General features: G+C 53.8%; 1 protein-coding gene across 5 annotated transcripts; it reads right to left on the bottom strand.

The window, feature by feature from the left end:
• Positions 1-330: 330 nt before the first annotated feature.
• Positions 331-21,898, bottom strand: WDTC1 (WD and tetratricopeptide repeats 1). 5 transcript variants are annotated; one of them, XM_084222841.1, is made up of 17 exons: positions 21,732-21,852; positions 20,499-20,577; positions 16,440-16,676; positions 13,995-14,078; positions 12,928-12,974; positions 11,686-11,797; positions 11,080-11,267; positions 10,508-10,690; positions 10,125-10,219; positions 8,893-9,008; positions 7,766-7,841; positions 7,092-7,188; positions 5,635-5,808; positions 2,131-2,366; positions 1,589-1,757; positions 1,000-1,192; positions 331-892 (listed from the first exon to the last, which is right to left on the bottom strand). In XM_084222841.1, exons 3-17 carry the CDS (start codon positions 16,545-16,547, stop codon positions 695-697), a joined length of 2,076 nt encoding a protein of 691 aa, XP_084078967.1. In that variant the 5' UTR covers positions 16,548-16,676; positions 20,499-20,577; positions 21,732-21,852; the 3' UTR covers positions 331-694. The 5 variants fall into 5 exon arrangements, with proteins under 5 accessions (XP_084078967.1, XP_084078968.1, XP_084078964.1 ...); XM_084222842.1 differs by having other exon boundaries at positions 16,440-16,578; XM_084222838.1 differs by lacking the exon at positions 20,499-20,577 and having other exon boundaries at positions 16,440-16,516; positions 21,732-21,898.
• Between the last annotated feature and the right edge of the window lie 3,997 nt (positions 21,899-25,895).

Genomic DNA, 25,895 nt, shown 5'->3' with positions numbered 1-25,895 from the left:
ATCCAGCCTGTGCCCATCGCTGTCACCTCCCTGCACGGGCTCAGGGACCACAGGAGGGAGTCACAACTGGGCAAGCTCGTTCTGCCCCGTGGAGCTGCACACACCCAGTGCCTTCACTAATCCCTCAGCTACGACAGGGGCACTAGACAGGCAACCTCCAGTCCTTAATACAGCACAGCTACATCTGCTGACGTGTCTGAGATGGAAGCCAGAAGAAAGATGTTATGGGACAAAACAGGTGTTTCATGGCCAACAGCCATAAACCAGGGGCCTCTAGACAGGCTGGTAGCACAGTCAAGCTTTCAAAATCACTGCAGTAAATTCATTCCATAACCCCTGCCCTAGGTTTGTATTTTATTCAGGAATTTAACATCCCCCCTGCAATGCAGGCAGCAGCCCCTGTACCAGATCATACAGCAGCCCTGGAAAAATAATCACCAGTTACACTGCTCACAGACAACTCAAGACCCCTGTTGGGACTAAATTCCACTAAAGGCAAACCCCGGACTGCACTGCCACGGAAGAGGAGGAGGAGGAGGTGATGGTTTAGAGACGGCCGCTCCTGCCCCTGCCAGCTCGTCCTACCCTGTGCATAGTGCGAAACAGTGCAGTCATTCACCAGAGAAAGTTCAGGACCAAGGAAACTCGGTTCCCTTTCAGCCAAACATTTAGAGGAAGGAGAGGCAGTTCTGTTTTAGCTGGGCCGGCACTGGACCTGCCCCTCCGAGCTGTCTTCATCGTCCGAGCCGCCAGCCCCCGCGCTGGTCAGTCCCGTGATCCGGTAGCCCATGTTCAGCAACATCACCTCCAGCGGGTCGGCGTTCATCCGCCGCTGGTTGGCCTGGGAAGCGCCTTCCATGTCCACCACCACGCGCCCGTTGAGGGTCTCGCTCTGCAACAACAGGGACAGCCTCAGCACCGAGGAGGGGCTGCAGCAGGGGGAGATCCCGGGGGGACAGAGCGCCCCGCAGCAAGGGCAGCTCTGGCTGCAGCTCCTACCTCCGGCCGGGGGTTCCAGAGTCGCACGACCGGGTCGATGCCGCTGGTGGCCAGGAAGCAGTAGCTGGGGTGAGGCTGGAGACAGTTCACAATGGACTCGTCCCCCTGCAGCACACGCACCAGGTTGGTGGTTTCCTTCTCCCAGATGAAGAAGGAGCCGTCATCCGAGCCGCTGACGATGTACTGGGCGTTGCTGGGGCAGAGGGGCAGAGCCTGGGGTCACGCTCGAGAGCCAGGCTCCAGCAGGCTGACAATTTCACACGGCTTCAATCATCAGCAGGCTGACACCCCTCACATCCAGATAAAGCTCCCCATGCAGGCTCCCTGCATCCCCAGGAGCCCTGTTTTCAATCCCAAATGGATTTCTGACCTGCTAGCCCAACCAGGACCTCTGTGGATCCGCTCCTCGTCAGCTGCTCATGCAGCAGCATGTGAGGAGGGCTCCCCTCAGCTCATCCCAGCCCTCCACACCGGCGCCATGTCATTTTATCAACAGTAAGAGGGGGCTAAGCGCGAGGCTTCCACGGAACAGATCATCCTGCTGCTGCTCCCTCCTGTCCTGCAGCCCTGCTACCACCTGCCAGCCTACCTGCCAAAGAAATTGGCCTCTTTGATGTCGGTGGTGGTGTTGCAGTGGCCGCAGTACCGGAATTTGTAGTCGTAGCTGCGCTCCCTCAGCACCATCTCGTCCTCGGAGATGGAGTCCTTGCGGCCCGTGGCTCGCAGCCGGATGGGGCCACCCCCCTTCTTGTCTTCAGCTGCAAGGACAACACATTTCCCTCAGCACCACTGGGGCAGTTCTGAGCAAAACACAGCCCAGGAGACCCCAGCAGCCTTAGGGAAGAGGTAAGGAGGATTCCAGCAGGAAGCAGGGCTCAGAGCATGGGCTTCCTTCCTTCCAGATTATCTCCTGGCTACGGCAGACTCCTTTTATCACACTCTCACTCAAGAGCAAACCAGGGCCAGGCACAAGGAAAGAACAGGCTCAGGCCAGTTTTTGTGCACAGCAACAATCAATCTCTCTCAGAAGTTGGAGCTTTACTTCAGAGGGGCAGTTTAAGGAGGAAAGTCCTTGTGTGCTCATTAGATATCAGTGCAACCTTGGAGAAGCCCAGGAGCAGCAGCACTCACCGTTATCACTCTTGGAGAAGAGGGCAGCATTGATGTCCCTGTCTAGTGCATCGCAGGCACTGCTGTGTGCTTGTTCTGGAAACTTCCCCTTAAAGTCATCCAGACACTCCAGTGCTTCTGCCACGTACTTGAGCTCAAAGAGACAGCGTGCCAGGCGGAAATGGGCCTTCAGGTGGCAAGGATTTAGGGATATGGCCTTCAAGCAGTCCCTCAGAGCATCGTAATGGTCCCCATCCCTGAGGAAAGCAGAGCAGCGGATTAGCCAGCCCAGGCAGCAACAGCAAACATTTTCCACTGCTGTTTCCCAGCCCTCATTTCACTCCACAGCTTGTTGTTTCCAGCTCTCTACACAATCCCACACCCCAGGAGCTCACTAACAGCATTTGCTGTGACTCGGGGGCACCACCTGACCCAGCCCAGCCTCCCCAAGGGCTCGGCAGACGCCCACAGGCAGCTCTGGGATGTGACCACACCAGGCTGCCCCGCCAGCCCTGACCTGCCATTTTAAATCCGAGAGAGCAGAGCTCCCTGCTGCAGCACATTTCGGGAAGTCCTTTGAAGATGGAGGATGCAGCAGCCCTCTGGCCAGGCAGCAGAGCCCTCCCGTGCCAGGCGGGCTCCCTGTCACAGCTCAATCGTGCCCCTGTGTGGACACACGGCACAGCTCGGCACAGCCCGGCTCAGCAGGGCCTCCCTCACCAAGGGACAAACGGCGCCAGCAGGAGCCCTTCCCCACCCTGACAGGAAAAATCGGGGGAGCTTTAGAGGTGAGCGTTAGAGCAGATGGACTGCTCGGGGTGTCTGTGTCCTGTTCGCAGCCTGAGCTCAGGGCTGGGGCACTGGGGCTGGCTGCCTGTGCTCTGGAGGCAGGAGGGACTTGTTGAGCCCAGGGTGGTGCCCAGCTCAGGCTGCCAGGGCAGACACACCTGGGCTATCAGCATGAGCCTCCACGCTCACACACCACGAGCTGCCTGAACACAGCGCCAAGGCTCCATTTGAGGGTTAATAATAGCAATAATAATAATAATAATGTTTCATATCTGTAACCTACATGCCCCACTGTGGCTGCTCCGTCCCTGGACAGTGCTTGGAGCAGCCTGGGATAGTGAAAGGGAATGCCCATGGCAGGGAATGGAATGAGATGGGCTTTAAGGCCCCTTCCAAGCCAAACCATCCCAGGAGTCTGTGCACTGCACCTGCCAAGGTCCAAAACCCTCCCAAGGAGAGGATGAATTCACAGAGCAACAATTTCAGATCACCTGAAATCTCTGTCAGGGAACCACAGGAAGGCTCAGGTTGGAAGGGACAGCTGGAAGTCATGCAGGACGCCTTCCCTGTACAATCAGGGCTCCCTACAGCACATTCCTCAGGACTGTGTCCAGTTTTTGAATATCTCCAGTAAAGGAGACTCCAAACCCTCTGTGGGCAGCCCATCCCAGTGCTCTGTCACCCTCACAGCAAAGAAGCTCCTCCTCATGCACAGGTGGAACAGGGAAGAGGTGCCCCAGTGTCTGGCCTTTGAAGGTCAGCTCCAAATCCTGCAGGAGCATGTTTTGCAAACCATCCACCCTGCAGCTCCCTCCTGTCCAGGTGGGTACTGGCCACAGCCCAGCCCTGCCCGTGAGATCTGCAGCAGGAACACGGCTCTGCAGGGCTGCCTTTGCAGGGTCAACTCAGGACACGCAGCAACAGGCCATTTTCACTCAGAGAAAGAGGGAAGGCAAGCTACCTGTTAGGATGACAGGCAGGTGTCACACACTTGCACACCTGACTGGGCTTTTAAACTGCTTTGCCACCCTCAAACATCCTTCAAGCTCAACTACCAGCACTGGCACCCCAACAGACTGGTGTGAAAATGGACATGGTGGCATGTAAAGCAGGCTCTGCCTTCTCCCTTTGTTACAGGATTGACTCAGCTTGTGCAAAACTAGAAATCAGCTCAGTACTGCCAACGTGGACTGCTGAAAGCAATCCAGAGGGGGATGCAGTTGGCTTTTAGGAGCAAAATTTCAAAGGACAGCCTTAGAAGTGCTGGAAAATATGAGCAGCATCTTAAGGGAGATGAACAAGGGGAGGTTAGGAAATTACAGACCTTCCTTTTTTCTTGCTCTATTATTCAGAGAATGAGGCCAAAGCAGAACCTGCAGGGTTCTGAGGGTGGCCTGTACCTGTTCCTGCTCCAGACATCAAGAATGCCTCAGAGACACGTGGTGGTTCAGCTTGGGTCACTGTCTGCCTCTCCTCCTGCTCAGTGACATCCCAGCCACCTTCCCCACACTCCACAAACTGCTCCTAGCAGAAAAGTGCCCCTTTTCTGCACCTGGAAGCTATCACCTCAGTGCTATTTAAATCCTGCCCCCTGCATGCCACAGAAACCCCCTGTGTGTGTTTTCCACATCTTCCTGCTACCCAAAACTGTGGCAAAGCAGTAGCTGACACACTGAAAGGTTCAGATGTGCCAACACCCTTCGGGAAAAACCATTCCTATAAGAAAAATGTCATTCATGAGATCAGCACTCAGCTTCTGTGCTCCATCCCTTAATCCCAACCTATTGTTCTTCTCCTTCTGAACACTGAGGTCTTTTTGAGGCAGCTCCCAAATCTCTGCTATTGCAAAACAGCCAGTAGGCCAGTTACCAACAGTCACAACAACTGCTGGCTGCTCTTTATCTTGGCAAGAAGAGAGGAGAATTCATACTGGGGATTTCAGCAGGGAGAGGAGAAGGATATCCTCACAAAGCAAATGGAGATGAAGGACCACAGCTATTTTAAATATGTTAATGGCAAGTCATGGTACTCAGTCTTACTCTGCTCAAGGGGACAGGCACTAAAATAACTCAGCTGTATCTTGCAGATGCAGCTCTGGCCACTGGTCAGAGCAGACATTACCTACTGCAGAGGCTGACAGGGTGTTTTGCAACCAGCAGGGCAGAATCCTCTCCAGACTGCAAGGATCTGCCACCTCCCCAGACCCCTCCCAGAGGTTTGTTTCCAGCCAAAGGAGTGTGGGTTAGCTGGGGTAACAGAGGACCCATCAGGTCTGGGTGTCTGCAGTGTGAGGCACTTGGATAAAGCAGCAAGCAAAGCCCCCCCAGCAGCCCTAAAACAACCTCCTGTCATGGGATGTTACAAAGCACAGTCACCATTACGTCATGTGTTGACAGCAGATTTAAGAGCCCTTCTTTAATGCAAATCAGAGCCACCCAAAGAAACACAGACACCCTTGGAGACATCCAGAATGCTGTGGATCAGATGTGGACTCTGGGTTTCTTTTCCAACAGGAAGGGATCAGGATTTCACACAGCACATCAGTAGGTGAAACAGTGGGCTGCTTCCCAGCTGTGCCTCCCCAGAATCTGTCCAGCACAGACTGCTGCACCAGCCCTTTGTGCCAGAGGTGCCCAGCTGTGCTCCAGTCTGATGACCCCACCCCCTCTGGCACAGGGACACCAGGCCCTTGACCAGGGTGGCCCTGGGAGTCCCTGCAGTGGCACTGCCCCTTACCACTTGCGCTTCATGTAGGCAGCAGCTCTGTTCCCATAGAGCATGGCGTTGTTGGGGGCCTTCTGCACAGCCTTGCTGTACAGCTGGATGGCCTGTGTCCACAGCTGGCAGGCAAAGGCCTCGTTGGCTTGCTGCTTGATCCTCTCCAGGTACGGGGGCAACTCCACCTGGGGGCTGCAGGGGAAGAAGGGAGCAGCACAGGTAAGTTGTATGTCCTTCACTCCAGGTCACAGTCTGCAGTGCTTAGTTCCAGCTTAGCTAATGGCTGCTAGACTTCCTAATAAAAGATTCAGGAAAAGGCAGAAGGCACTCTGGACCTGGAGAAGAACTGGAGTTTAAGAGGAAAGTTTGGTTTTGACCACAGAATCCCAGAATAGTTTGGGTTGGAAGAGAATTTCAAGCCCATCCAGTTCCATCCCCTGTCATGGGCAGGGACACCTTCCACTACCCCAGGGTGCTCCAAGCCCCATCCAACCCGGCCTTGGGCACTGCCAGAGCTCCTCTGGGCACCCTGTGCCAGGGCCCCCTCACCCTCTGGCAGTCTCACTACATCAGTGTGACCATCATTTGACTGTTTCCAATTTTTCTTCATCTACAGAGACACACTCCAAATTGAGCAGTGGGTATTTTAAGTATCAGACTTCACCAATAGGTCTTTGTTTCGACTGCATAAACAACGTTTCCAATGCTCTTTTAGCAATGCACAACAATGCACATGCAGAAGCATCTGAGCTCACCAGGCCCATGCTCCACAACCCAAAATTCCAGCCCCGTTCCTGCTGCCGCGGTGGAGGGGCCATCTAGAGGAGAGGAGCTGAAACAGTCCCCAAAGTGACTCTGGAGGAACCCAGACTACCCATATATGGTATTAAATAAGTGTCTTGACTTTGAACCAAGTCTCATCAGCTGGAAGAAAAACAGCCACCAAGATGTGCTGCTGCTCCTTCAGCCCAAATGCATTTTGTTTTAAAGAAAGAAATCAGCAGGAGCAATACAAGAGGCTCCATCCAGTCCTAGTTCCCATGCTAGGAATGGCAGCAGTGTTCCAGTGTTGTCACAGAACAATTCTGGTTGCTTCAGTTCAGTTTGCAGCAGGCAAGTGCCCAAAAAATGGCAGAGGAAAACAAGGTTCCTTCACCTGCCAGCCTCTGCCACTATCAACACACAGATCCTGCAGGCCAGAAAGCAACCACCACTCAGGACACTTTGCTTCCAGGCCTGAAAAATCACTTCTTAGTTTTGTCCATCATAAGAGCAAACATCCCCACAGACAATTTCTCCCAGGATGCTCTTGCCTGGTCTGACTCCTGCTCACAGCCCAGGCACGAGAGGCCAACACAGCCCCAGGGACAGAGGCCACCTGGCAGTCCAGGAACAGGGCAGCTGGCAGCTCACACCTCTGTGGCAGCACAAGGACAGAGCCACAGGAGCCCCAGGAGGGGCAGCTGAGCCCTCACCTGACGTGTGCCCTTCCCTCGGCCAGGCGGAAGCCGTTGCTGTGGAGATGGATCCCATTGGACACTCCATTGGTTGAGGTTTTGCCATTCTGCACTTCTGGGGGTTAGAAAAAGATATATACAACCATGCTAAGAACCAGTGTAGATTATACAAACTCAGGGCTTATTTTACAGCACAACACAACAGCCCCATTCAGAGCAGAAACAAAACTTCCAGGATTCCACCTGCTCCAGCCACCTGGATCAGATTTGTCCTCCTATATTTACAAATCTCTGCAGTGTCCTTTGCAATACAAGTCTAGATCAGAAAACCAGACACACACAGAACTAAGTGCTAAGGGAATTACCTTAGCCTGACTTCAGGCCATGGTTAGAGCATCATGGAACCCTGGAATGGCCTGGGAGGACGCCAGGACCTCAACCACTGAACAGTTTGCTTAATCCTTGAGCACAGCTTTAGGCACTGTCATTCACCCCCCTCTCCACAGGTCACTTGTGCCCTCATGTTTTGTCCCCCTGCAGAAGGGTTTTGGCACCAGGGTATGAACTGCACTGCAGAAGCAGCCCAGCAGCCCACACCCTGCTTCACTCTCCTCCTGCACCCTGAAAATGAATTTGTGCAGTACAGAACTCCCCTCTGCTGCTCACTCCCTTTGTGACAGCATCACACTTACCCCCTGAAGTGTGGCACTTCTTTGGGAGGAGGAAAGTGTATGGTCGCTGCTTGTATGTCAGATCAAACAAATAGACCTGAGGAGAGGAAAAAAGAGCATGAGACAAGTCTGCAAAACAGAGATGCTCAAGTCAGAAATAAAAGAGGGCTCAGTAAATACACAGTTCCATGCTTGTGTTTGCTATTTCCAATTTTCTCACTGGGAATCTTTTTTATAGAGGGACACACAAGGGATGGCAGTAATTGGAGTGTGTCCCAGTCCAGCCCAGTTCAGAGAGAACAACACTGAGAAACAGGAACCTCGTCTTACTCCACACCTGCAGAGTTTAAAAGATGACGTGACCACTGACCAACCTGCTCAGAAAGCATCACATTTCAATTAAGCAACTAAGATATTTCAATTAGCACCATGATAATGAAGAAACCAAACACCTATTGACATAAAAGAGGCAGGACACTGAGGAAAAGTCTCTAGGATGAAATGACTATTTCCCAAGAAACTGCCAGGGCAGCTCTGTGAAATCCCAATTTCCAGCTGTACTGGGACAGGAATGGACAGCCCAGGCCAGACCCACAGCTCACCCTCTCCTAAAGGGAGCGAGTGCACGTGTGAGAAGGAGCTGGAGAGGACATGCACAGTGCAACCTGCCCACAAGCAAAGGTCCTGTTTAATCCACGCTGATTAATGCTGTCAGGAGGATTTTCTCATTCCATTGATAGGCTTTACAAAGGATCCATGAATAACACCCAGAGCTTAAAATTAAAGCAATCAATATTCCAGGTGAAGGCCTTTGCTTCTCCAAGTTCCTTGTTCACTACATTCTATTACAGAAGCAGTTTGATGTTTCAAGAATGAGTTATGAAATCCTTTCTAGGTCAACAAAGGTCAGTTCCAGAACTGGTTTTGTTTATTTTCTTTCCCCTCTTCCGGAGAGTGAAATGTGAATTGGAAAACCACAACAGAACGTGGTTTAACTTTGATCAGTGACAGTGTAACAAACATATCCCTAATCCCAAGTACTTAGTCTGAATTAATCAGAAAGCAGTTCAAAATCCATCCCATTACCTATTTTCAGTAGCACACAGCACTGTCCAAGGACCCAGTGTGAAGCTTTTCTGCCTCCTTACCTGCTCCCCTCCCATGTTGACCAGGAGCTCGGTGCCGTCGGGGCTGAAGGTGACGTACGTGGCCACCAGGACCCTCAGCCGGTTGTTGTAGTCTGGGAGCTTCACCGGGAGGTGCCCTGTGGAGAGCACAAGTCCAGAATTATTGGCTTAACTCTCAACTGTTGTCTCTGACCTAGCCCAGCTGCTCCCTTTTACGAGGGCAAAGCCATGGAGCACAAGCACCTCTGGGATTTTCCATTTCCCACTGTTTCTGGGATCCTTCCACAAGGAACCAACACATGCACAGGAGCCTTTTCACAGTGCTGGGTATTGCTGTCCCATCTCTGGAAGTGTCCAAGGCCTGGCTGGATGGGGCTTGGAGCAACCTGGTCTAGTGGAAGGTGTCCCTGCCCACAGCACGGGGTGGAACAAGGTCTGTTTTAACGTCCCTTCCAACCCAAGCATTCTGTGATCCGTGATTCCAATTTTGCACAGCCACCCCACATGAAGACAAGAATCATAACTGCCTTGTTAACAATGAGCCTCCAGAACCCAGCAGATCTCAGTTTTGGGGATTTTCCAGGATTTGGCTTTTGTGATTTGTGGCCATCTGCAAATACCTCCATCCTCAACCCCCTAATTAGGTCTCCTTAATAAAGCCCTCAGCACAAGGAAACCAAAGCTCCTAAATATTCAGCTCACACACAGGTTCTGTTCTTCAGACAGCAGATGTGTTGCATGACCAATTCAGGGGACCTGAGGAATCCTCTAGTGGGAATCATCAGGAAGAGGACTGTCAGAACTGGTCTGCTGAACTGCTGGTCTGAGATATTGTAAAAAAAAAAGAAACCAAGAGACCCAAACATTTTGGGATAAAAGATAGTAAATAATGAGCACTGGAGAAAAATGTCATCTAGATTGCTCAGATACTGCATCACTGATTCTTTATCTACAGGATGAGGACAAGTCACTTCTGTGCCAAAAAGGTTTTGAACTGGGACCAGTTCCAGGAAAGCCTATAGAGCCCAGGTTATATCCAGTCCTTCACCTTCCAGCAGGAGTGACAAAAACACATTTATGCTGGACAAAAAGCAGCAAGGCTGGCTCACCTCCCCAGAGAAACAACCTGCAATTCCATGGGACATCCCACGAAGAGCTGCCCTGGGCAGGGGTCTGTGTGTGTGGGCTCAGTCTGTGTCTGCAGGCAGTGAAGCCCCCTGCCCCACCCAGTGCCCCCCAGAGCAGGGCTGTACCTGCCACGTAGTACTGAGCCGCCCCGTCCGGAAGGGGCTTCTGCCGGTCACAGAACGTGTGCACGCCAGCTGAGGGACTCTGCTTCATGCTCTTCCTGCAGAGAGAGGAACAGCCTCATGAGAACCACAGCAGGCAGCTGCTGAAGCCTCATCTGCACTGGCTTTTCCTGCCCACCCACGAGGACACAGCTGCCCACACAGCTACGGGGTCAGCAGCCTCACACCACCCCGGTGCGCTCCGCCAAAAGACTTTGGGTGACAGAAAAAACAGAGCCAAACTCCCCAGAAAGAGGCGAGTGCTGGATCCCTGCAAGTCCCTCTTCCCACCAGAGCCCCGAGCCGATGCCAGCCCCAGCAGCCTCCTGAGAGGCAGGTGCTGTTACCTGTGGTTGTGGATCATGCGGATGTCGTAGAGCCGCACGAAGGGCCCGCTGGCCCCCACGGCCAGGTAATTGTTGTCCTGGGGGTTCACTGTCAGGCACTTGGCCTCCACCAGCTGCCCACAGTACTCAGTCAGGTCTATCAGCACCTCGGAGCGTTTGCTGTTCTCCCGCAGGTCGTACTGCCTGCAGAGGGGTGGCAGGGAGGCACACACATCAGGGCTAACAGAAGCAGCAGGAAGAGACTCGTGCAGTGTCCTGAGCTGGGACTGCACACGCTAGGCCTCAGTACCAGGATAATCATTAAAAGCAGATCTACAATGTGCACAGATTTACTCAAGTTCCACATTAAACTCCCAAGTCATGACCTGTTCCTTTCCTGGCCTCCCTTTCCAGCAGCGAGGAAAATGGAGGAGCTGAGGAGAGTAGTTATGACTCTACAAGATAAATCTTCCCAGTTTTAGGAAAAGGAGAGATGAGCTTAAGCTGTCCAGTACACAGACAGCCTCTCTTCAGGTCTGTGCACAGCACACATTGTGATGGTTCCCAAAACCAAACCAGCTGGAATTCCGTACCTGATTAAGCCATCTTCTGCTGCACTCCAGAAGGTGTTTGGCCACATGGGAGCCGTGGCAATCCGCTTCACCCTGTTGGTGTGATCTCCAAACATGTGCACGGTCTCCTTGACAGTCAGGTCATGGACGTGCACCTTGGAGTCTGCAGCTCCCGTGATGAGGATCCGATCCCCCGAGTGCGGCAGGAACTGCGGCAGAGGGGTTGCACAGTGAGCCTGCAGCAGCACTGGGGCTGCTCACATGGACACCTGGCAGTCACAGAGCAGGAACTCTGCTCCAGGAACCTGGGCTAACCCATGTCATTCCCTTTTACACAGGTCAGCATGCACGCTCAAGAATCATCAGCTACAGCAGGACACACAAGAGTGTCTCCATCGCACATCCCAGTTTGCTACAACCATTTCCTTCCAATTCACTGAGAGAATAAGCCTGAGATCTGCATAAATTAAGTGCAACATTAGATTTAATCCTTTTACCCATAATTAGAAATATTAAATTTTTTTTGGGGGGAAACTGTTTGCATGAAAATGTTTCCTAGCAAGGATTTACCCTTTTATTGCTCAGGTTGCTGTTTCCATTAGCTGCTCATTCCTTCTAAGCACATACCTTGACAGAAAAGATGTTTGCAGTGTGTCCTGTGTGCATAGAAAGGAGTTTCTTGTGGTGCAGAGGATCCCACACAATGGTGTGCTGGTCATCAGAGCCAGAGGCCAACAAGCTAAAAGGAACAGGAGACAAATATGCACCGTGAATTCTTCTGCTCCACATCGTGCCCGGGTCTGTGGAGCTGTTTGACCACAGACAACCATTAAGTTAATTCAGCCCTAGCCAGCCCATTTCCTCTCTTCCCTCAGCTCTCTGTTCCTGCTGCTCACCGTGCACCCATCCCTTCAGCCAGGTCTAGGAGCTAAAGCAGACAAAAGGCAATTCCACAGAAAGCACAGCTGACTGAAGGATCTCACCCGCATCACGATGGGACAACAGGAGTGTTTGGTCAACAGCAAAATGCAGGGCCTCCACCCCACCACTACCCTGGCTGTGTTAACTGCTCCACACCATCTCTGAAGCCCAGCCAAGGCATTCATTCCCAGCCCCCAGAGGTGCCCAGGCAGTCCCAGGGCTACTGGGGTGAAGCACAAACTGCTTTTAAAGCCATTGCAAGGTGCATTTGGCCTTGTCCATCCATCTGCATCTGGACCAAATGAATCTGACAGCTGCAACTCTCAGCTCTTTTAAACTTAGCCATTCTCTTTCAAGCACATGAAATTTTCACTGGTAAATAATTCTGAAGAGTATCAGAGGGCAGACTTTGGACATTGAAAGAGGCATGTGCAGAAATACCCACCCTTCCTCCAATCCACTCATTTCTCACACAGTAACTCTTCGTTCTACTCGGTTACTGGAAGTTGCTCTTTAGTGTCCCTCTAAAATTGCAGAGGGGTGAATTCTCCACCTCCTTCCCTTGGATATCTGTCCCCCAGCAGCAGCTTTTAACAGCATGGTGAAGGGGGTGGGGAAATGTCACCACCAGCTGGGCAAATCCTAAAGATCCATTATAATCTGTAATACCACTTAAGAGAAGAGAAGCAGCCTTCAATCTCCACTTCTTAGTCTGACCATTTCCCTTCTGAACTCACTAAAGGGGCATTTCTAATAATATCCAGATATATTTAACAAAATAAAGCTTCTTTTGAAGGGTGAGCTCTACTACAGCTCAAAATTTGAGCTTGAGCTCCACTTTACTAGAAATGGGAAGCAGCTGCTTATGATAACATGACCTACATCCTACTCTTGGGAAAACCTGGGGTTATGGCTTTGCTGATTCCCCAAATGAAGCCACATACTTACTCTCCTTTTTCATTCCATTCCAGACAGTTGACACACCCAGAGTGACCCTGAGGGAAGGAGGCAAGGGAAGATGGCATTAGTCAAACTTCAGATGTATCAAACAGAGCTGTCCTAAGACAAGGACACAGTGAGCTCTTCACAAATAACTTCTTCCAATAAAAGCAGGGGTTTTTTATTCCAACCCTGCAAAGAACTCCACACACTTAGTAGATAAGCACCTCCAGAAAAGACAGACATGGTAGAGCAGTCGGGGTAGAAAAGGCAAAATGAAACAAATAGAAAAAGGTAGTGTTGAATAAAATGGCAGTTTAGTCTCAGAGGCTACAGCTGAAATCCTGCTGTACACACGGAAAGGTGACTTTGCTTCCAAAGCCCTTGGCTAGGCTGACAAATTACATGTACAGGCACTCTGGGAACACAGGGAAAATGCACTTTTGATAGCTCTGTTAGAAGCACCTTGCTGCTGGGTGACTACATCATCCATCTTCATCCACATTAACCAACGACTGCACCAGGAAGCAGGGGAGTGTTGAGCTGCATTTGATGTGGGAGATGTGACTGAAAAGGGGGACAAAATAATCCTTTTCTCCCCCAAACCATGATAATTGATGTGTTAGAGGTTGGCCCAGTTGGGTGGAGCAGGGTGTTGATAATGCCAAGGTTGTGGGTTTGACCCCCAGATGGGGCTGTTCACTTAAGACTTCAGTGATCCCTGTGGGTCCCTTCCAACCCAGAATATTCTGTATAATCTTAACATCTTTTCTATGGTATGTCAGAGTGCACTACAACCCGTTCCTTATGGATCCCATTAGAGCTGAGCACGCTGAACAGCTGACAATTGTCTTCTTCAGGCATCAGTGCTGAGATGAGGTGGTGCCCACCCTGCCAAAGGTTCTCCTCCAGGTACACCAGGCAGGGCAGAAAGCTCACGCAAGCTCTCACTGAGCCCCTGGCTCTAATGCAGTTTGGGGGACCAAGAAAGCAGTAGTGCCCTGATAAACCAGAGCAGCTCGTGCACTCCTGCAGCAGTTGCAGCCCAAGGAGCTGGTTTCCCTCTGCACACTCACCTGCAGCTCAGCCTCCAGCCCCAGGCGGCGGATGAAGGGGTCGGTGACGTGGTAGTGGCGCTCGAAGCCCAGCGCTCCCCTCTCCTGCAGGAGCAAAAGGCACCACCCTGAGCACGGCAAACAAACACTCCTTCTGCCCTTTCACACAACATCCTTCAAGGTTAAAAATCCCACCAGGTACTGGGGGGGTCCACAGGTCCTGTACTGTAGTAGGGAGTCACAGAATCCCAGAATGGTTTGGGTAGGAAGGGACCTCAAAGCCCACCCAGTGCCACCCCTGCCATGGCAGGGACACCTCCCACTGTCCCAGGCTGCTCCAAGCCCCGTCCAGCCTGGCCTTGGGCACTGCCAGGGATCCAGGGGCAGCCACAGCTGCTCTGGGCACCCTGTGCCAGGGCCTCACCACCCCCAAAGAAAAGAATTTCTTCCCAATGTCCCATCTAACCCTGCCTTCCTTCAGCTCAAGGCCATTCCCCCTGGTCCCATCACTACACATCCTTGGGACAACTCCCTCTCCAGCCTTCCCATCCTCTGAACATCTCCAGGTGGGTAAATCTTAATCTTCATCCCTGAACTGGTTTAAAATGCTGTGTAACTTAGTGCCAGGCTCCTGCTGAGGAGCCAAAACCAGCTCTGGGAGGCCCACGCTGAGGCACAGTGAGCTGACCCTGCCTGGGGCCTGAACCAGAAGATATGGAAGAACCTGGGACTGCCTGCTATTATCCCTTGGCAAGGATTTCAGCAGGACCTCCATCCACCCTGAGCACAGCAGTAGTGGAGCAGAGCTGCCCAGGAGAACTGTGCCACTGCAGAGCCTGTCCCAAGGCAGCAGCAGCACGGGGTGAGGAGCTGGGCAGTGGAACTGGCCAGCTGCCTTCAGGGATGGGTTATTGCTCAGGCAGGGAGCAGAGCTGCAGTGCACAGGCTGTTCCAGAGGGATGGGAACAGCTGCCACAGAACTGCGTCAGTACAAATGAAGGTGAAGGAAAGCAGGACAGTTGTTTCCCCTGTGATCTCACAGGGCTCACAGATGCATCAGCAGATGGCTCTGATGAAAGAAGGCCAACTGCAGAGGCAGGAATGAAGGAGAGAGAATGCCAGTCAGATTTTGGATGGAGCATCCAAATGGAGATTCTTCCCCAGGACTTGACCCAGCTGTGGTCTCACTCCATGTCACACTTTTCAACTTAATCCTTTGTCACCAGCATTTAGAGATGGGAACACCAATGTCAAAATCACCCTGGTGGTGCCCAGAACACCACCCTGGTGGTGCTCGGAGCACATCAGCAGTCCTAGAGCACACACAGAAGTGCTGAATTCCCTTCCCAGCCTAATGTTCAGTAATGAACTCCACACACCAAAAGCTATTTGAAGACAGAATGGAGACAGACATAAAAGGATTGGAGGCAAAACAAACCAGGCTTTTTGTAGGAGCTTCCATGACAGACTTCAAACCCCTTGATGTACGTTTGTGGAGAGCACTCCTGCAGCACTGCAAGGCCCATGCAAGGTGCTGCAAGTATAATTCTGTACCACTGCAGCCTCAGTGCCTTTGTGAGGGCTGTGGGGTAGGACACTGCTTTTCCTACAAGGAACTGCCTGACTTAGCAATCTTCCCAAGGTCACACGTCAAAGCCTGACAGAGCAGACAGTCTGAGACAGTCCCAGGCTAGGGCTCAAACCACAGAACCAGCCCTTCCTTGTTAGGGCAGCAAAACAAATCTTTGCACATGGATTGAATTACAAGCTTATAACAGAGTTTGGTACCAAACTGCAAAGTGAGCACTCGAGCTCCCAGTTCCTTATTCTGGCCACTCACAGATCCCTTTCCTGAATGCTGATTATCAGCAAAGCTGCAAATGATTTCAGGCCTCTGAGTCCCAGCAATAATTGCCTATTGTGTCTGCTGCAGCCAGTCCTTTCACGTTGATATTCCACCAAAGCAGCCATCAGATGACTGATCCCACCACTGCACAAGTTTTTTTTTTCCTACACAAAGGAAGCAACACAGCACTCTCTAAAGAAAAGGAGACAGAGAGGCTGTGACAGAGATCATTAGCTTTACTACAGTCAGAAATACCTCTGATGGCAAGATCACACGGGGAGAACACAGAAAGCAGAGAGGGAAGCTGGCTAAGGGCCTTTGTGGTGCCCAAACACAAGCAGCTCTATTTCTCTCTTCAACTCAGAAGGAACAGAGCTGCTGCTGGCAAACCAGCCCAGGGAGAGGAACTGTGCTCCTGTCATGCCAGACTTCCTCCCAGCTCTCCATTAAGGACAGTGACAGGTCCTGTGTGTTTGTTCTCCTAAGCTCCTTACAGGGCTTATCAATATGTAAGTGACAGAGATCTGGTTCCCAAGCAAAGGCAACACCAGGAGTTTCCCCATGCCAGCACTGACCCCCCTCTCTCCAGCCAGCACCACTCACCCCGGGCTCACACCTACCTTGATCTGCCTGTGGATGATGTCTCTGGTGATGTTGGCTTTTGCCATCTTCTTGCAGTGGGGCAGACGAAGAGAAGCTGTGGGAAGAGCTGCTGTGCATCCAAGCATGCCAGGATCCACAGGGAGGGTGTTCAGTTACCTGCAGGACAGCAGGGACACAGCAGGGACACGGCGGGGACACCACAGGTTAGGCCGCTCACACACTGCCAAGCTCCCGGAAACAGAGGTGGCTAACAGCTGCAAAGTTTGGAATAAAGGCTCCTGAGGAAACTCAGGGAAGGAACAATGGAAGAACGCATGTCTGACTCAAGGCTGTTCCCAGGTTGTAGAGAAATTCAGGAGGAGCAGCCTGGAAAATCCATGTTTCTATCCCAGCAGGGTCTTCTCTCTCATTTACTACATTGGATTATCAGCAAAACACCCCTAAAATATCCTAAAGGGCATAAACATTCCTTGGAAATCACAACATGAGGTCACAACTGAACACCTAATTACCTCAGCAACAGAAAAGAGGTGACCAGTTAAAATTGAATTTCCAGAAGAAATTAAGAGTTTTGCACACTCTTAATGGAGTTTAATGTATTAACCTAAATAATTGAAACCCCATGGAATTGGCTACTTCTGCTAAAAAAATATTCAAATTGCAGAGTGATGGTCCCAACCCTGAGCTGGACAGGCTGCCTAGCAAAGATCAGTCAGTCCCTGAGAAATGCTGCAATTCCCCCAGTTTCCCTCCCACAGCCTGGCCCATTTAGACATTTCTACAGTTCTCTTTAAAATAACAAAAAAAAAAAAATTAAAATAAAATTTCAAACACCCATTTTGCCCTATGTAACCTTCTAGTTTAAAAACATTTCCAAGCAGAACAAGCCAAAATTTTCTTCTTCTAAATGAGGAAATGCTGATTCATTGAAACAAGAGCATTTCACAGAAATGCTGCAACAAACAGGAGTCCTGGCAGCCCCCACCTGACTCTCTGCCGCCCCAGGAGTGCTTCCCCCGGCCCTCCTGTCCCACCCTGCCATGGGCAGGGACACCTCCCACTCTCCCAGGTGCTCCAAGCCCTGTCCAGCCTGGCCCTGGACACTCCCAGGGATGGGGCAGCCACAACAACAACTTCCCTCAGGCATGGCTCCCAAGGACAGGAAGGGGAGGAAGCAGCAGCATCTGGCACAAGGGCAGGTGGATCTGCTGACTCTGCAGCTCCCGAGAGGTTCTGAGCTGCTTCCCCAAACTGAGGAGCAGGAGCGTGTCCAGGGAGGAGGACGGAGCTGGGAAGGGTCTGGAGCCCCAGGAGGGGCTGAGGGAGCTGGGCAGGGGCTCAGCAGGAGCAGAGGAGGCTCAGGGGGCCCTTGTGGCTCTGCACAGCTCCTGACAGGAGGGGACAGCCGGGGGGTCGGGCTGTGCTCCAGGGAACAGGGACAGGAGCAGAGGGAACGGCCCCAGGCTGTTCTCAAGTCCGTCCTCAAAAGACAGAGGGACAATATGCCGGCACACCTCAGCGCCTTCCACTCTTCTCAGAGCTTCCCTACAACATTCCCAGGCTCTGTCCACAGTCTCCTCTCTCCAAGCACCATCCAGCTCCCTCCTCTTCCTCCCTGCCAGGCAGATTTCTTGTCCTCCTCTTTGAGAGCAATTGGATTTGGCTCTCAGGACCCCACTATGCCAGTGCCAGGCAGGCTGTCACCTCCCCACTGACAAACACCCCGCTGCTCTCTTGGGAGTATTTTTGTGACATTTCCCACCTCTAGTTATTGATAATTTCTAATCAGCTCCTTTCTCTTCCAACAGCACCAAACAACCTCAAGGACACACGTGGGAAAACCACGTGCATAGAAAGATCCAGATCTCCCATATACAGCCATAAATAACCCACACCAGGAGGCCACTTTAGAGCTAAATAAGGCACTGCAAAACCATTAATACCCCATATCCCCTCTGTATAAACAGAGAGAAGGAATAGCCAAACCCCCCAAAACCACCACTCCTTAACAGACTGTTAAAAACTCTGGTTTTCAACAGAGACTCCTCTGTGCGGCATTTTCTACCTTATGGGACATCTTAACTTTACTTCTTAAAAAATACAGGCGAGGAAAATCACCCAAGAAATCAGACCTTGGGTGACAGGCCTGGATAAAACCCAGGCCAACAGGAATGCAGGAGCCTAAGGTGTCTCTTTTTCCAGGAAAGTGCTTGATTTGGCAACTGGATGCTATAAAAGGCTCAAAAGGTCTCCCAGATCTTGTGCCTTTGCTTGGCCAAGAAGGCTCCAAGAGCCCTTTCCTCCTTTCCTTTTGCTATTTTTTGTTGCTCAACAGGTATTCTCAACTACAAAGGCTCTGGCAACATTTAAATTACCATGGAATCACAGACAAAGGATTAAGAAGCCCAAATTCTCATTCCAGATCCCACTTTGAGCATTAGCCACAACTGATCACAGTCCCAGACTCCCAGTCCCCATTAATATGAGAGTGACCTCATTCAAATATTAAATAAATAAATAAAATAAATATTAAGTGTTCTTAACACTAAAGACTATTGACCCCACCACCGCACAGGCAGACCCAGCCTCCAGTTTCAAACTGACCCTGGAATAAAACAGAATCTCCCAAGATTTTTAGATCTCCTGCAAAATATATGTAATAAAAATCAGACAAAAATCAACCGTGCCTCCCAATTTCTTAGACACAAAGGCTTCCAAGCATGAAGCCCCTCCAAAGAGTCTGTCTTTGTCACCACTAAAGGAATTGGAAATTCCTTGGAAACTTCCACCATGGAAATTGGTAAAGAATGTTCCTCTTTAGGCAAAACCACCGTGCAAATTCTGCTCTAACCCATTCTTGCAGCTTCTGGCTTTTAACTAACCCAGCACAACCAGCCCCTGGTGGAATGAGGGATTAAGTCCCAGAGTGAGGGACAATCTAGGACAAATCTGCAGTGCTGCTCCCAGGGCTGACTCCACAGGCAGCTTCACTTTGGCTCCAGCTGAGATCACCCCAGCCTCCCTCTGTGCTCCAGGCCGGGCTGGACAGGCCCTGAACACTGTGGCTGTGGAAGGTGCTCCTGCCACTGCAACACAACCATCCTTGAGGGCCCTTCCAACCAGCCCATCCATGTCCCCGTGGCCATTCTGGGGTCATTTCTTGGATGACACCAGGGCACATTTCTCTACCACCCTTCAAGGACAGGTTTCCCTCGTCCCTCGCTGCTCCAAACCTGCCCAGAACACCCTGGACAGGACTAAAAGCCTGGGATGCAGTGCCAGCCTCTGCTCACACTGCTCCCTGGAGCACACAAGGATCAGCCCACCTGCAGCTCCTGCACTTTCCCCTGGCCTCTGCCACGCAGCACTGCCGGGCACAAACGGGGCTTTCGCAAGGCTCAGATCCACAGTCAAAAATTAACAAGGCACACATTTCCACGGGCTCCAAACCAGGCAGGCTCTGTTTACACTGACAGCCACTGAAAAGCCCCTTAAGCTCCTGGGAAAGTACACTTCCAAAGGGTACTCCAGGGCATGGAGAGGAACACTCGCTCCGAGCCTGGAAACGAAGCCTGGACACTGACAACACAAATAATTCCATCAATTTCACATCAAACACTCCCAACACAGCCTGGACTTGGGGGATTGCTCCTTGGCTGGATTGCATTTCCCTCTCATGGAACCACCTGAGCGCCTCCCACCCACAGCAACACAGTGATGGGCTCTGCACAGAGGGGCAGAGCCCCAGCCTTGGCACCAGCACCCTTTGGGAAAGCTCCACCTGCCCCAAGAACTCCACAGAGCAGCAGGACTCCTGAAATCAGCACTTTTAAACAAGCAATCCCATTCCTAACTGCTTGGATGTGCCCAAGTGTCTCAGGCTCCAAACTCAAGGTCACTGGAAAAAGCAGCACTCTGCACAGCACGAGCCTCTGGATACACAGCTCATCCCAAGGGAAGATTCCTTAGGCCCTCCCCTTCAGCACCTATAAATGATTTCACCCCTCCAAACACCACCCAGAACCCGCCCTGAGAGGCTTCTTTATCCTCACAACTTATTTCCCTGCCCTCTTTACCTTGACTTTCCAAGAGGTCACAGATCAAATTAAAATATCAAAGTGTAGATAGGATCTTTTTTTTTTTTTCTAAGGAAACCTGAAAAACCAAGAGGGAATGCCCTGGTTAGCAGCAAACACCTTGTCAAAAGAAGGTTTTTTTCTCCAGCTGAAGGAGCTGTCAGGAGCAGCAGTGGCTCCCCAGGACAGATGGCTGGAGCAGGGAGCCAGGAGAAGAGGTGAGGTGGGAGCCCTGGCAGAGGCAGCACAGGGCAACTCTGACACACCCAGGCCACACGGTGCTCGCAGCTCAGCCCTCCCACTGCAATCCTGCCTCCCCCTGACCCCAGCTGACCACCCACAGGAAAAGGGAAGGTAACAGAGAACCCCCAGCCCGCACAGGAACACCCCAGCACCACGTCCCACACGGGCCAGCAGCTCCAGGAGCAGTTTAACTGGCACAGGAGCAGGGGCTGGTCCCCTCCCCAAGGAAAGGGGCTGCAGCACACTCAGCAGGGCAGGGAACGTGTCTGGAAGGCTTCAGCCGGGGGACAGCGAGCAGAGGAGGGAGCAGGGCAGGGTGACACCCAGGAAAGGGGGCAGGAGTGTGAGGACAGGGCAGTGCAGGGGTGGGAGGGGGAAAGGAAGCCAGAAAGCAGCAGCTGTACCTGGCAGGGGTGGCACCAGCAGATGATGCAGGGCTGGGGGGAGAGGGCTTGGGGAAAACGGGGGCGAGGGGCTGCGGAGACCCCTCAAGGCAGTCAGACTCCTGGTAAAGAGAAGGGGGTGACACCTCGGGGGAATAAGAGGACACCGGACAGAGCCTGGGGTGGGGGAACTGATGGGAGAGTCAGGGGTGGGGGAAATGTCAGGAAAGGGAGAGAGGGGCAGCTGAGAGGGAAGGGGGCTCGTGGGGATGCAGCTGTCAGGGAAGGGGCTGGGGCCTGCAGGGCAGGCAGCTGACAGGGAAGAGGGCACAGGGGCACAGCGACAGGAGAGGGGGTGCGGCTGACAGGGAAGGGGGGCGAGGTGCGCTTGACCGGGGAGCGAACGGGGGAACGGGGGCAGAGCTGCCAGGGACCGGGCACCGGGCCGGCTGACCGACAAGGGGCCCGGCAGACGCAGCTGCGAGCGAAGCGGGTACGGGGTGCAGCTGCCGGGGAACGGGGCACGGGGGGCGGCGGGCACGGAAGGGATCGGGTGGGGGGCTCTGTCAGGGCGGCGGGGCCCGTCCGGCCCGCGGGGGCCCGTTACCTGTCAGGCCTCCCGGGCGCGAGAGCAGCGGGCACCGGAGGCTGCGAGGCTCCATCCATGCGGGGCAGAGCGGGACGCAGCGCAGGGGCCGCGGCGGGGCCCCGGCCGTGCCCCCCGCCCCCGGCCCTCGGTACCCCCGCCAGCTGTCCGGGGCTGCGCTGCGCCCCCCGCCGCCGCGCGCCGCGCATGCGCCACGCCAACTGCGCAACCACCCCCCCGCGCGCCGCCGCGCACCGCCGCGCCCCGCCCCGCGCAAAAGGCGTAAATCCCGTTCGTGAATTCCGCCCCTTCCTGCCGGCCGCGGCGCCGGAACTGACGGCTCACGGAGCCAATGGAAAGGGAGGAAACTGACCAGGAGAGATCCGCCAATCGGCGTCGAGGGGGCGGGAGCGTGGTGGCGCGAAGGGGCTGCTGGGAGATGTAGTTAAGAGGAGTGATGGCCGCCTGCCCCCCACCTGGGGGTTAGAGCCCCCCACCTGGAGGTTAGAGCCCCTACCTGGGGGTTAGAGCCCCAAACCTGGGGGGTTAGAGCCCCTACCAGGGGGTTAGAGCCCCAAACTGGGGGATTAGAGCCCCCCACCGGGGGATTAGAGCCCCAAACCTGGGGTTAGAGCCCCCTATCTGGGGATTAGAGCCCCAAACCTGGGGGTTCGAGTCCCAAACCGGGGGGTTAGAGCCCCCTGAGCTCGGACCGCTCGACAGCAGCCAGGACGGTGAAGGGCCTGGAGGGGAAGCCAGGAAGGCACAGGCTGAGGTCACTCGGTTTGTCCAGCCTGGAGAAGAAGGGGCTGAGGGTCCTGCTCCTGCCCCTGACCCTGGGGACACCCCAGGAGCTGAGCCCCCTGACCCTGGGGACACCCCAGGACTGTCAGTGCTGGGTTGGCTGAGCCTGGGGACACCCCAGGACGGTCAGAGCTGAGCCCCCTGACCCTGGGGGACACCCCAGGACCATCAGTGCTGGGCTGGCTGAGCCCCCTGACCCTGGGGACACCCCAGGAGCTGAGCCTCTGACTCGGGGGACACCCCAGGAGCTGAGCCCCCTGACCCTGGGGACACCCCCGGACCATCCGAGCCCCCCTGACCCGGCACAGCCCCGCAGCCCAGACCAGCCCAGCAGCACCGAGCCCCCGATTTTTCACGAATAAAAGAAGGAGCACAGAGCCAGGCGGTGGCAGTGTTTGCAAAATCCTTCCCTGCGCCTCGTCCTCCCCGCGGCCACCCGCCTGGGGACAGCCAGGACCGGCAAGCCCCGTCCCGATCCTCCCAGCGAGCCCTCCCAAAAAGGAGAGGTGTGTAAAAGGCACCAAAACTTACTCATTCACCTCCCTGTAATTTATTTCCGCAATTAAACATAACTGAAGCCTGCTAATAAAGTGCAATGAATAGTTTAAGTTTTCATTTGGAACTTGATTCCCTGGCTGCCAGACAGTCCCAGGCGCACGGCAGAAGAAAATTCCTTCTTGGTTATTCCAAAAGAAGGAGGAAAAGCCCCTTAAATCAGGGACATCAGGAGGACTCCTTGCACCATAAATGACAGCTGCCATGATTTGTCTCCATCCTGCCAGTCATTAACCTATTCAGCTGCTGTCAGAGCCCTTTACAGAAGGTAATTGTTGATTGTTGCCTCTGCATCAGTCCAGATTCTAATTAAACAAATAATAACCGGGATCCATCCTCACAAGAGGGTTTTATCTTCTTTTCTCAGATGCCATCTCCATGGGGACCCAGAGCTCCACGCAGAAAATCAGGCAGGCTTCAGATGCCCTTGACATGGAAGTTTTCCTCGCTGGTGGAGAGAAAACTGGGGCATGGGAGCTGGATTTTCTCTCCAGCTGGTGACAGGAATGCCAGGGCTGGAGCTAAGGAGGACTGGCTGGTGCTGAGTGCCAGACTGGGCTTTCCTGGTGCAGTCTGAGAGCTGGGGAATGCCAACGAGGTGTTCTCCCAGCAGCACAGCTCCTGCAGGAGAACCACACCTTGGGCAGGATCCTCCTGCAGCAGGGCTGTGCCTGCTCCAAGGAAAGGTGCAGGAAGCAGGGAATAAATCTGCCTGAGAGCTTGCCCTTTTCACAGTGTTGAAATTTAAGTCATACAAAAGGCATTTTTTATTATTATTACTTTCAAAAGGTATTTCAATAAATACCCGTCTCCTTTTCTGCCCTCGACCTATGCTACACAGGAAAAAAAAGGAAATTCAGTGTAAAACCCCACAGCATGCACATAAAGTTCAATTTTACACCCTGTGCCACGGTTAGGATGTCCCAGGGTGCAGAGGCAGTTCGACAGACACAGATCTTACCCTGCAAGTGCTTTGTCCTGCAGACACCTGGACCTGTTTGCAGGTCAGAACCCTCAGGCCAGAGCCAGGACATTTCCTCTTGGCCAAGAACCTGCACCAACCCAAATCCTTTGTGGGCTGAGCAGGCTGGCAGGCCCTTGTGCAACGAGAGCAGCAGGAACCCACTGCCAGCAGAGCCAGAGGGCTGCCCTGGGTGCTGCATCCCCCTGCAGACAGCCAGACACCCTGCACCCCCCTGCAGACACCCTGCACCCCCCTGCAGACAGCCAGCATCCCCCTGCAGACAGCCAGCATCCCCCTGACCCAACAATTCCACATTCCTGGCTGTCCTGTGCCTGTTCCAGCTCCCAGGAACTGCTCCTGGAAGCCAAGCAGCCCCCGTGGTTTTGCCCACAGTCCTGCCTCAACCCAAACATCACCGGCTCAGGCTTCTCACCCAGATATGACTAAGCCCTTCAGAAGGAGAAATGCTCAGGGTTTCTTGCTTGATTGCTAAAACAGATTAATTGGACTACCCAGCACACGGCCAAACGGAAAAGAGGAATTGACACACCTAGAGGGTTCCTGCTGGGGCTGATGATCTGCTTTAATTGATGGGTCACGTTTGAGGATGATTTTCCACCCCGTAGCCGTCACAGGCTCCCTCCTGCCCTCCACATTCCCTGCAGCCTTTTGATCACTAGCGCTTTGGGAGGCTTAAATCAAGAATGTAACATGCAAACCAGCAAACATCACCTTCAAAGCTGGAGGCTTAGCTGCCACATGCCATGGAAAGGGCCCATGCCTTCCCCACAGGCAGCTCTCCCAAGAATTGGGGGCTGCATCTTTACCAAAAGGCCCCGTGGCACCCCAAGTTTGGGCAGCAAACCAGGTAAGAACCCGTCTGGGTGCTCTGGTCACACACATGTGACAGGCGGGATGATGGAGGGGAGCCAAGAAATCGGGGTGCTGAGCCGGGCCGCGGTGCCCAGCGACGTCCCCAGGCTGCTCCCGAGGTTTCGTTGGAGCCTTATCAGATTTCCTGGTGACTCAGAGCGAGCGGTCACGGCGGAGAAGGGCACGGCCACAGCGGCGAGCAGAGCCGGGTCACCGCCCCGCCGAGCTCCAGAGCAGCGGCCAGCAGGACCCCCGGTCCCCCAGCACCCCCGAGCTGTCCCTGCACACCGAGGACAGGCAGAGCCGGCTGTGCCTCCGCAGGGAGCCAGCACGGCAGGCTGCTGCCCCGGAGAGCCCGGGAGAGCCCGGGAGAGCCCGGGAGAGCCCGGGAGCTGTGCCCGAGCCCCGCAGGGTGGCTGGGCACCCCTGTCCCTGCCAGCCCCGGGGACAAGGACACAGCCCGCCGTGACCCCGGCTGGGCACCCCTGTCCCTGCCGGCCCCGGGGACAAGGACACAGCCCGCCGTGACCCCGGCTGGGCACCCCTGTCCCTGCCAGCCCCGGGGCACAGTGCACAGCCCGTCGTGACCCCGACGGCAGCAGACTCCTGCTCGCAGATCCGCTTTCCTCCTGTGCTCCGGCATCCCCACCGTGCTTTGGGGCCTTGGATTCCCGCACAGCTCTGCTCCCTGTGCAGCCCCTCCTGCGCTACCCCCCGAGCCAGCCTTGCAGAGCATCCTCTGCCGAGGCGTCCTCTGCCCCACAGCCCCTTCCCCTGCATCCACCTTCCGCCCCTTCCCACGCTCTGCCATTGCCCCATCCCCATCCCCATCCCCATCCCCATCCCATCCCCATCCCCATCCCCATCCCATCCCATCCCATCCCATCCCATCCCATCCCCATCCCATCCCCATCCCCATCCCCATCCCATCCCCATCCCCATCCCCATCTCCATCCCATCCCACCCCATCCCCATCCCATCCCATCCCA

This window comes from Fringilla coelebs, assembly GCF_963513975.1.
Source record: "Fringilla coelebs genome assembly, chromosome: 28".
Classification (NCBI taxonomy): Eukaryota; Metazoa; Chordata; class Aves; order Passeriformes; family Fringillidae; genus Fringilla; species Fringilla coelebs.
The sequence above is the reverse complement of the archived record's forward strand: the minus strand, read 5'-3'. Positions and strand labels throughout refer to the sequence as shown.